This window comes from Lissotriton vulgaris, unplaced genomic scaffold (genome assembly GCF_964263255.1).
Source record: "Lissotriton vulgaris unplaced genomic scaffold, aLisVul1.2 SCAFFOLD_3487, whole genome shotgun sequence".
Lineage (NCBI taxonomy): Eukaryota > Metazoa > Chordata > Amphibia > Caudata > Salamandridae > Lissotriton > Lissotriton vulgaris.
Window position 1 is genome coordinate 157,719 of NW_028254135.1, and position 12,642 is coordinate 170,360.

Consider the following 12,642-nt stretch of genomic DNA (forward strand, 5'->3'; position numbering starts at 1 on the left):
ATAAAAGTGAACAGTCTGTTGATTAAAGTGATCAGTCTGTTGATAAAAGTGGTGAGTGCAGCGATGGGCAGAGGGCGGTACCTCCGGTGGCACCGCCGGTCACACAACCAGGAGGCTGCATCCCACCGAGCCGTGCCAAGGACGAGCAAGGCCCACGTGTCCGACGGCTGGGAGAGGGCTGTGGGGGCGGGGCCCTCTGACACTCACTCCAAACTTTGTCACCCTTCTGCCAGCCCCTCCCCCGGTGCCCACCGTTGGCACGGCCCCTTTAAGCCAGGACAGTGGGGTGGTAAGTGGCCGCCTGCCATTAATTCATCAGCGCCCAATCAGCACAGGCACTCGTTAGCAGGCTGCACTGGGGAGGGGTGTGACTGAGGCCCCCAGACCCCTCCCCAGAAGCAGCAGAGGGGCTGCCCCTTCCTGCCTGTTTATTCTGCATTCGTGCTCAGTGCGGGGCACTGCGGGCTGTTCTGCACTCCCTCCTGCCTGGGGTGGTGAGCCGGACTTGTCTCTCTGTGGGTGGACTGACTGTCCTCTCCGGACACTCTGCCTGTCCACTGGTGATCGGACTGCCTGTCCCCGGACACTCTGCCTGCCTCCTGTGAGTGGACAGCCTGCCCTCTCTCTGGACACTCTGCCTGCCTGCTCTGTGAGTGGACACTCTGTCCTCTCTCTGGACACTCTACCTGCCTGCTCGTTGAGTGGACAGCCTGCCCTCTCTCCTCTATGGTTAGGCAGCTTGCCCTCTCTCTGGACACTCTGCCTGCCTGCTCTCTGAGAGGGGGGCCTGCCCCCTCTCTGGACGCCTGCCTCTTTTGTTAGCGGGCAGCCTGCCTTTCCTAAGGATACTTTGCTTTGCTCCTCTCTGGGTGGACAGCCTGTTCTCTTTCCGGACACTCTGCGACCCTTCTCCGGACACTTTGCCTGCCTCCTCTCTTGGACGCTGCCTGTCCTCTGTGGGTGGACCGCCGGACCTTTCTCCGGACACTTTACCTGTCCCTTCTGTGGGTGGACCGCCTGCCCTCTCTTGGACGCTGCCTGTCCTCTCTGTGGGTGGACTGCCTGACCCCTCTGTGGGTGGACAGCCTGACCCCTCTGTGGGTGGACAGACTGCACTCTTGGTGGGTGGACCGCCTGCCCTCTCTTGGACACTGCCTGCCCGCTCTTGGACACTCCCTTGGACACTGCCTATCCTCTCTTGGACGCTGCCTGCCCTCTCTTGGACACTGCCTGTCCCCTCGGTGGGTGGACCGCCTGTCCCCTCGGTGGGTGGACCGCCTGTCTCCTCGGTGGGTGGACCGCCTGTCCTCTCTTGGACGCTGCCTGTCCCCTCTCTCTGGGTGGACCGCCTGTCCTTCCGAAGGGTCCTTCCTGTCCCCTCCGAGGTGCGCCCTGGACAGACCGTGGACCCCGCGCCGATCCTAGCGCCTTGAAGACCACCCCTGGCCGCAGCAGCGCAGCTTCATGGAGGGGCCCCGGGGAGAGGAGCCACGCCTCGGGCCCTGAGATGAGACTTAAGGACCCCTCGGCTTCCGGAATCTGCCTTTTTGTTTCTGGGGGGGCATCGGAGGACGCCCGGGGCAGAATGAGGATTCGGGGGGCTTGCTGAGGGCCCCTCGCCGCCGGACAGAGCGCGCTGCTCCTCGACGCACACGACCCCCCTCCCCTGCCCCTGGAGAGGGGCTGTCGGGCTTCAGAAGGGTGGGGGGTCCTGGCTATGACCTCCACCAAAGATATGAAGCCCGGGACCCTCCTGCACCCCCGGAGCGAGGAGAGGAGACGGGGCCCCCTCGACCAGCTGCCGCCCCCCGCCAACTCCAACAAGCCGCTCACACCCTTCAGCATCGAAGACATCCTGAGCAAACCCTCGGTGAAGAAGCTGCCGGGCAGCCACGGGGCCCCCAGGGGCCAGGAGAAGGGCCCCAGCCCCGCAGGGCCCAGGAACGGAGTGACCGCCCCCTCCTCCCCCCTCTGCGCCCTGGAAGAGCTGGCGAGCAAGACCTTCAAAGGGCTGGAAGTGAGCGTGCTACAGGCGGCCGAAGGTGAGTCTAGACCCTGGCACCTAGAACCTGGCAGGGACTTGGGTACCGCGCCCCTAACATGCTACAGACCTAAGGTAGACACCCTCAAACTAGATCAGACTTAAATCTGATGCCTAGAACCTGGCAGGGACTTGGGTACCGCGCCCCTAACATGTACACACCTAACTCAGGTACCCACAAACGAGAGCAGACTTAACTCTGATGCCTAGAACCTGGCAGGGACATGCTCCTGCACCTAGAACCTGGCAGGGACTTGGGCACCGCACCCCTAACATGGTACAGACCTAAGGTAGACACCCTCAAACTGGAGCAGACTTAACTCTGACACCTAGAACCTGGCAGGGACTTGGGTACCGGGCCCCTAACATGTTCATACCTAACCCTGGTACCCACAAACGAGAGCAGACCTAATTCTGATGCCTAGAACCTGTCAGGGACATGCTCCTGCACCTAGAACCTGGCAGGGACTTGGGCACCGCACCCCTAACATGGTACAGACCTAAGGTAGACACCCTCAAACTGGAGCAGACTTAACTCTGACACCTAGAACCTGGCAGGGACTTGGGTACCGGGCCCCTAACATGTTCATACCTAACCCTGGTACCCACAAACGAGAGCAGACTTAACTCTGATGCCTAGAACCTGTCAGGGACATGCTCCTGCACCTAGAACCTGGCAGGGACTTGGGCACCGCACCCCTAACATGGTACAGACCTACGGTAGACACCCTCAAACTGGAGCAGACTTAACTCTGACACCTAGAACCTGGCAGGGACTTGGGTACCGGGCCCCTAACATGTTCATACCTAACCCTGGTACCCACAAACGAGAGCAGACTTAACTCTGATGCCTAGAACCTGTCAGGGACATGCTCCTGCACCTAGAACCTGGCAGGGACTTGGGTACCGCACCCCTAACTCAGATACCCACAAACTCGAGCAGACTTAAATCTGATGCCCAGAACCTGGCAGGGATTTACTCTGATACCTAGAACTTGCCACAAACTTACTCTGATACATAGAACCTGGCAGGGACTTGGGTACAACACCCATATTTAATATTTTATTTATTCATGTATTCATTTGTAGAGCGCATGGTTACACCATATACCTGACCAAGATACCCACAAACTGGCAGATACTAACCACTGACACCTAGAACATGGCACAGACTTACTCTGATACTTAGAACCAAGTGGAAGGGACTTGGGTACCACACCCATAACATGGTACAGACCTAACTCAGATACCCACAATCTGCCACAGACCTAACTCAGGCACACATCACTTGGCATGGACTTACTCTAACACCTAGAACCTGGCAGAGACGTAACTCAGACACCCAGAACCTGGCACGCACGCAACTCAGACTCCCACAACCTGGCACAGATGCAACTCAGACACCCAGAACCTGACAGAGACCCAACTCAGACACCTAGAACCTGGCACAGATGCAACTCAGACACCCAGAACCTGGCACTGACCCAACTTAGACACCTAGAACCTGGCACAGATGCAACTCCGACACCCAGAACCTGGCGGAGACCCAACTCACACACCTAGAACCTGGTACAGAATTCAACTCAGGCACCCAGAACCTGGCACAAACGCAACTCGGGCACACAGAATCTGGCACAGACGCAACTCAGACACCCAGAATTTGGCACAGATGCAACTTGGGCACTCAGAACCCACCAGAGATGTAACTCAGACCCACCAGAACATAGCACAGCCACAACTCAGACACCCAGAACCTAGTACAGACGCAACTCAGACACCCAGAACCTAGCACAGATGCAACTCAGGCACCTAGAACCTGGCATAGATGCAACTTAGACACTCAGAACCTGGTACAGGCTCCACTCAGACACCCAGACCTAGTACAGACGCAACTCAGACACCCAGAACCTGGCGCAGACACAACTAGACGCCCAGAACCTGGCACAGACTCAACTCAGACAACCAGAACCTGGCACAAATGCAACTCGAGCACCCTGAACCTGGCAGAGATGCAACTCATACACCCAGAACCTGGCACAGTTGCAACTCGGGCACCCAGAACCTGGCACAGATGCAACCCATACACCCAGAACCTGGCTCAGTTGCAACTCGGGCACCCAGAACCTGGCACAGATGCAACCCATACACCCAGAACCTGGCTCAGTTGCAACTCGGGCACCCAGAACCTGGCACAGATGCAACCCATACACCCAGAACCTGGCTCAGTTGCAACTTGGGCACCCAGAACCTGGCTCAGTTGCAACTTGGGCACCCAGAACCTGACACAGATACATTTCAGACACCCAGAACCTGGCACAGGTGTAACTCAGACACCCAGAACATGGCACAGATGCAACTCATACACCCAGAACCTGGCACAGGTGTAACTCAGACACCCAGAACCTGGCACAAAGGTAACTCAGACACCTAGAACCTGGCAGAGATGCAACTCAGACACCCAGAACCTGACACAGATACATTTCAGACACCCAGAACCTGGCACAGGTGTTACTCAGACACCAAGAACCTGGCACAGATGCAACTCATACACCCAGAACCTGGCACAGGTGTAACTCATACACCCAGAACCTGGCACAGGTGTAACTCAGACACCCAGAACCTGGCACAGACATAACTCAGACACCCAGAACCTGGTACAGACGTAACGCTGGCACTCAGATTTGACTGTGACTTAACTGTGACACCCCAAACCCGTCACAGAACTGAGAACCCAGAAACAGACATGACTTAAGTTTGTCACCAGAATCTGTCAAACATGTAAGGCTGACACCCAGAATCAAACTCAAATGAGGCCGACATGTCCAGAATGGAACCCCGGACAAGCTTAACCCTAACAATCGACAACCAGGCACAAACCCAAAAACTGGCAGGAACTTAACTCTTTCACGCAGAAAGTGGCAGAAAATAAACTCTGACACCCACAACTGGCAGGAACTTAACTCTGACACCCAGAAACTGGCAGGAGCTTAACTCTGACACCCAGAAAGTGGCAGGAACTTAACTCTGACACTCAGAAAGTGGCAGGAGCTTAACTCTGACACTCAGAAAGAGGCAGGAACTTAACTCTGACACTCAGAAAGTGGCAGGGACGTAACTCTGACACTCAGAAACTGGCAGGAAGTTAACTCTGACACTCAGAAAGTGGCAGGGGCTTAACTTTGTACCTGTTGTGAAGCGCTCTGCTACCCTTGGGTCCTGCTAGCGCTATACTAAACTTCTAATACATAAATAAATAAATAAACGTTGACACTCAGAAACTGGCAGGAACTTAACTCTGACACTCAGAAAATGGCAGGGACTTAACTCTGACCCCCAAAACTGGCAGGAACTTCATTCTGACACTCAGAAAGTGGCAGGGACTTAACTCTGACACTCAGAAAGTGGCAGGGACTTAACTCTGGCACCCAAAACTAGCAGGAACTTAACTCTGACACTCAGAAACTGGCAGGAACTTAACTCTGGCACCCAGAAACTGGCAGGAACTTAACTCTTACTCTCAGAAAGTGGCAGGGACTTAACTGTGACACTCAGAAAGTGGCAGGAAGTTAACTCTGACACTCAGAAAGTGTCAGGGACTTAACCTTGACCCCCAAAACTGGCAGGAACTTAATTCTGACACTCAGAAAGTGGCAGGGACTTAACTCTGACACTCAGAAAGTGGCAGGGACTTAACTCTGGCACCCAAAACGGGCAGGAACTTAACTCTGACACTCAGAAACTGGCAGGAACTTAATTCTGACACCCAGAAACTGGCAGGAGCTTAACTCTGGCACCCAGAAACTGGCAGGAACTTAACTCTTACTCTCAGAAAGTGGCAGGGACTTAACTTTGTACCTGTTGTGAAGCGCTCTGCTACCCTTGGGTCCTGCTAGCGCTATTCTAAACTTCTAATACATAAATAAATAAATAAACGTTGACACTCAGAAACTGGCAGGAACTTAACTCTGACACTCAGAAAGTGGCAGGGACTTAACTCTGACCCCCAAAACGGGCAGGAACTTAATTCTGACACTCAGAAAGTGGCAGGGACTTAACTCTGACACTCAGAAACTGACAGGAACTTAATTCTGACACTCAGAAAGTGGCAGGAACTTAACTCTGACACCCAGAAACTGGCAGGAACTTAATTCTGACACTCAGAAAGTGGCAGGAACTTGACTCTGACACTCAGAAAGTGGCAGGAACTTAACTCTGACACTCGGAAAGTGGCAGGAACTTAACTCTGACACTCAGAAAGTGGCAGGGACGTAACTCTTACTCTCAAAAAGTGGCAGGAAGTTAACTCTGACACTCGGAAAGTGGCAGGAACCTGCGGATAGCAGCCCGAATGCGGGGTCAGTTTATCGTGCACTGGAACCAGGCAAGGTTGTAGGGCCGGCGCCGCGACCCTGGACTGTGCTTCGCTCTGAGGCACTTGAACCGAATTCTCGGCGTCGAGCGGGCTTTAAGACCAGATAATGCCCCGGGGGCTCAGACCTCGAGTGTATTTAAAGGGCACCAGGTCCTTTTAATACGTGTTTCCTGAGCACACTTCTAAATGCCCCAGTTCACAGTGACCCCAGGTTGGAGTGCCCCCTCTCCCGCCCCCACTAAAGGGTCTTTGGGCCTCGGTACGTACACGTTTGCCATTCTCACAGCCCAGCGTAATACAAGGGTGGGCTTTACAAGCACCCTGCTCCAGAGTAGAGCACGAGGATGGAAGGGTGGATTTCAGAAGTGTGCCCCCTTCGTTAATGGAGGGTATTAAGAAGCCCCCTACCCCCACACACGGGAACGCAGCGTGGTATTTCGAAGTGTGCCCCCACGGTAGTGGAGGGTGGTGTGTTCAAGTGTACCGCCCCCCTCCCGCCACCCCACGGTAACGAAGGATGGTGTGTACAAGTTTGCGCCCCATCCCCCCCATTTTAGTTTATTTATTTATTTATAACGTTCTATATAGCGCTAACTTGACCCGTGGGTATCAGAGCGCTTTACATATACACACTAAAGACAGAAGAACATTGCATTACATGGTAGGAAGGCGGTAAGGAAGCAAAACCGAGATAAAAATACAACATGAAAAATAGGTACACAGTGCAGGGGAGGGAGAGAAAACAAACGAAGGCTGTGTACAAGTGTGCCCCCTTCCGCCCCCCCCCCCCCCTCTACGACGGAGGGTGGCGTGTAAAAGTGTGCCCCCCTCCCCCCCTGTAACGGAAGGTGGCGTGTACAACTGTACCCCCCCCCACCCCTCGGTGACGGAGGGTGGTGTGTACAACTGTACCCCCACCCCTCGGCGACAGAGGGTGGCGTGTAAAAGTTTGCCCCCCCCCCCCTGTAACGGAGGGTGGCGTGTACAACTGTACCCCCCACCCCTCGGCGACGGAGGGTGGGTGTGTACAAGTGTGCCCCCACGTTCATGGAGGGTGGTATTTACAGGGTCCATGGCGTCCCACAAACCCCCGGATGCGGCAGGGTCGGCCCTCGGCCGTGTAATCCACTCCGGTTCACTCGCAGCCCGGATTACACCTCTCTATCGGTAATTGCCCGTGTCCGGGTATTACAGGGCTTTAAAGCGTCCGATAAGGCCCTCTCTGACAGGGGAGATCTTATCCGTCCGAGGCCTATTACACAGATATTAACGGCCCTCCTGCTAAGCCCCCGCCAGATAACCCCCCTCGCCCCCCCTCGCCCCCCCTCCCCTCGGGCAGGGCTCCCTCCAGCTCCTCTCGCCAACTTTCACCGGCCTTTTGTAACACGACATCGCATCTCTGCTTGTACCCGATGCCGCGGTGTTATTACATGGTCATACCGCGGTTTGTTGCATGTTACACACACTGCGCTGTTATTACATGGACATACCGCGGTTTGTTGCATGTTACACACACTGCGATGTTATTACATGGACATACCGCGGTTTTTTGCATGTTACACACACTGCGATGTTATTACATGGACATACCGCGGTTTGTTGCATGTTACACACACTGCGATGTTGTTACACATAGACACGGGGGTTATTGCATGTTACAGACATCGCAATGTTACTGTATGTTGTAAACAATGCCGAAATGTTATTACATGGAAATATTGCGATTTTTTTCATCCTACACACACTGCGTTGTCATTGCATGCCACACACAGGCCGCGGTGTGTTCACTTGTAGCACACACCTCCTTTTATTGCATTGTTTTTAATATAATTGAGGCTTTTCCACGCGCATTGCAGCGCTTGTTACACACGCGACGGCCTCGCTTGCTGTGCGCACCGCGATGCTTTGCAATATTATGTTGTACACACCGCAAGGGGGATTTTTTGTGTGCAACATTTGTTGCATTTTATATAAATATTGTTGTGTTTTTGTAAGAGCTCGCACGACGCATTTAATTGCATGTTGTAGTTCATTAGACGTTTTTAAATGTTGCACACATTCGAACGCATTGCATGTTGCACCCGTGTTTTAAGCGCACGCCGCGACGTCACTGCCTGTGCTACAAGCCGTCTTGTGACCCTTTGCTACACAATACACACACCCATAGAACTGTACAGTGTACACGTGCACGCCGCGGTGTGATTCAATGTTCTCGCATGTTGAGCACACCGAGATGCGTGTGCGCGCGCGCTGTCCCAGCTCCGGGCTTTAATACTTAAGCATGAATGTGTGCATGTATGATACATGTGCGGGGATCACCCCCCCCCCCCCCCCACACACACACACAGTTTCTAAGGGGCCGGAAGTGCTCAGCCAGACGTTTACATTTACAACTCTTTCCAAACTCCACATTTCATCCCCTCCAGCGCCGGCTTTAGCTTCGTCTCTGTTGTAAACGAGACAGGACAGGTTTCGGTTTGCTTTTAAAGGGGGGGGGGGGGCGGCGGTACTGTGCTTAAGTTTGATAAGTGCACCTTGGTACCCCTGCCCCCAGACACACTTCTATTTATGTATTTATTGTGTGTTAAATGCGCTAACATGCCCATCGCGGTATCAGGGCGCTGTACGGCGGTCGCCGTGCAGTCAAAACCCAGTGACTCGAAAGTATTACACGCACAACACTCTGTTTGACACGAACACACGTTGCGTCCGTCTGTGACACGTGTGTCTTGAGGGTCCTCAGCAGACAGAGCCACGGTGCGACCTTCACTCACACATACATGTTACCAGGACTCTCGGGGCCCCCAGCGCCCCTCTGGTGATAAATGTGTTTTATTGTCTCAGAAACAGCCCTTGAAACACTTCGAAAACCCGAGTCTCCGTCTGCACATAAAACACAGAGTGCGTGGGTTTATGCCACACCCCAGTTTATTATGCCCATGGATAAGGCTGGCATGCTCGAAAGGGGCCACGCGTGTTATAAGCACATGCGTAGTATCCTGATATCGACAGTTTGTAAGTGGAGTATTTCACTTCGAGATATAATGTGCACATGCTCGTGAAAACACGCTGCACGCTTCCGGGCGCACCCGCTCCTCTATTTATGATCTGTGCACGACGAATCTGTGCACTGTCGCAACTTCAGACACACTGCACACGTGTGCACACGCCAGGCCCCCTGCCGCACGTGGGATCGGTGCACGAGGACTCCACAGATACAATGTGGGTTCACACTCGTCGCACCCTCACTTCTTCGGACACACTGCACACGTGTGCACATGTCAGGCCCCCTGCAGCACGTGGGATCGGTGCACGAGGACTCCACAGATACAATGTATGTTCACACTAGGTTCACTTCTTCAGACACTGCACGCGTGTGCACGTCCTCTGTACCTGATCTCGATGCAGGGCGGCTCTCAGCGCCTCGAGGCCTCGCCCAGATTTCTAAGGCACGTGTTTAGCTCGTCATCAGTTCACGTTTCTTTGGTAAGTTTCTTTCTTCTCCTTCGGGCCTGGGCTGCGGGTTCGAGCGGCTCAGCCTCGACCCCGCTCCCGCCGAGGGGTCACTCCAGTTCGGCGCCGCTCGGATCTGTCCTCGTAGAGACGGCCGCAGCCGCGGCAGCGCGAGCACAGCAGAGCGATAATAAAGATATTAATTATAATGACATCATATATTAAGTGACGTCAGTTATTATCGTAATAATAGTGATGTAGATAATAAGAGTAGTATATATTCTATTGTATATGAATTTTATCAGTTATGTATCTGTTTTTATTTATTTTTTTTTAACTCACATATAGTTCAGTATTGTAATATAATGACTTTTAATAACCTGTATTTTTATGATGGTTTTTATCATCGAAAAATAGATTTACTGAACTGAGTAGTAGTGACGTCCGTGATAATAGACTTACGTGGATAATAATAGTTATAATAGTCGTGAGAGCGATACTCGGATGACGCACGACCCTGGCACAGGGAGAGCGCACGGGCAGCGTGAACTACAACGCCCAGACATTAATAATAGTTTATTAGTCAATTAAAAGTATACACATGATTCAAACATACAGTTCAAAAGGTTTTGATGCACAAAAAAACTACAAATGTATCGAACATTTCTTTCAGCCATTGGATAACTTGTGGCGAGACAGACACATTTCGTACCTTTCCTTCCTAAATATATAAGTAAAGACGCCGAATGCAGATATTAAAGGGGTCGGGGTGATAGTCGGGGACTGGTCTTTTCCTAATGAGTAAAGTGCACATTTGCAATAGGAATGGTTCGAATTAACATAGGTAAATCGCTATAGGTAGCAGGTGTATGCACCATGCTAAACGGACCATGTTTTTTTTCCATGGTAAAGTGCCGATGCGCAAAGCTACACATCATTAAAATGGCAAAGTGCAAAATAAAAAAGTGCCAAATTAAAAGAGGTGTTACCTCAGCACAGGGATAGGGAACGGCGGGTGTAGGGCCCCAGCAGCCGTCCTTGGGGGTTGCCTACTGCTGTGAGGTTTACCTTAAAATCTACGGATGTATCACCCCTAAAGCCGGATTCAGGGACCCCCCCCCCCCTCCAGATTATCCAATGCTCAACCTATATCCTGATCGATTCTTTGAAAATGTTCAAACGCTGGGCCCGTCAGTCTATGTTCAATGATGTGTCACGTGAGGCCATAGACCCTCCCCCCCCCTCCCCCCCCCCCAGTGCAGACCTCCATGACCTAACGCCCCGGCGCGTGTGTGGCGAAGTGGCCGGAGTCCAGCAGTCATCATGGCTGCCGCCAGCTGCTCCCAGGAGTGAAGCGGTCGCAGCGGAGTCTGTGGGGCGCTTCCTGTGCTTTACCCCTGTCGCTTCCCTCTACCAAGGGCATCCATGCCACCCTCGCCCTGCAGGAATCCACGTGTCACGGCGCTCGAATCAACCGAGGGTTGGGCCGTATTATCGTTATTTTCTCACACACCCACGCACCCCCCCCACACACACACCCACGCACACATCGAGGGAGAGCGTGAGCCGCGCGCCGTGTCCTCGCCTCTCTACCGGGCATTAATTCAGCCTAATTACCCGGAACGGCCCCTTTGAGCCACTGAGTGCTGCTTGAAGCCCCTCTGTGCTCGAGCGCCCCCCTGGACCCTCCCCCTCTCACTCCTGTGTCACGCGTCACTGACCCCCCCACCCCCCCTCGCTCACTCCTGTGTCACGCGTCACTGACCCCCGCCTGAGGTACCCGCTCTGCTGAGTTTATACAGCGGTTTCAGGCTTTACAAACCCACCTCCAGCAGCCATCTCTAGCGCCTCGAGGTGTGTGACAGAAGCGCTCACAAGAGCCATCTTGTGACTGTGGGTTCACACAAAACCCTCCACTCTCCGGCCCCCAACTACCTGAACATCAAACTGAGTAGAGCAGGTCCAGCCAGAACATTTATTTATTATTTATTTATTTAGAAGTTTTCTATAGCGCTAACAAGACCCGAAGGTATCAGAGCGCTTCACAGTAGTGGGCATGAAAACACTAAGGAGATCCAACTTACTCCTTCTTATCATTTATTATTTATATTATTTATGCGTTTTTCTATAGTGTAAACTTTACCCGAAGGCGTCAGAGCGCTTCACAATAGGAACAGAAAATTACAAATGAGCAAATTACAAAAGCAAAAGTTAAGTTACATGAGGCAAAAGTGACAATCGTGAGCCAACAAAATACAAGAGAAGCAAACATTGTATTACAAGATGAAAAAGTGACGCAGGTTACAAAAGCGTATAAAGTACAAGTAGAGGTATAATACTGCAATAAATGCTAGACGCAGAGCACCAAAACTGAAAGAAAAAAAAAATACCGATCGTTCTCTGGCAACGCTCCCAGGATATGGAACGCTCTCCCTGGAGTCCTCAGATGCGACCCCTCCTTCTCCTGTTTCAAAAGGGACCTGAAACTCCATCTCCTAAACAAATAATTTCATGACCAACGTCAACTTACCTAGACTACTATATCCGAGTTGTCTCCTCTCTCTCTGGACATTCAAGGATAGTGGGTGACCGGACTGTGTCATTCTCGCCGTTTCTTTATGTGCTCTCCCCCTCTGCTCCGCTGCATATTTATCTCCCAGGCTGTGTTTTTGTCTTTGGTTTGCTTCCTTACTGCCGGCCTCCTATGTAATGTAATGTCCTCTGCTGTTTACTGTGTGTATGTAAAGCGCTCTGATACTTACTGGTCAAGCTAGCG

General features: G+C 52.6%; 1 protein-coding gene across 1 annotated transcript in view; it reads left to right on the forward strand.

Annotated features, from left to right (window-relative positions):
- Window positions 1-454: 454 nt before the first annotated feature.
- The window catches only part of LOC147659665 (transcription factor LBX2-like), a 44,388-nt gene continuing 32,200 nt past the window's right edge, over window positions 455-12,642 (forward strand). Inside the window, exon 1 of the mRNA XM_086951566.1 lies at window positions 455-2,042. Within this exon, the coding sequence (XP_086807692.1) occupies window positions 1,718-2,042 (325 nt within the window). The 5' untranslated portion in view covers window positions 455-1,717. The remainder of the gene's footprint in view (window positions 2,043-12,642) is intronic.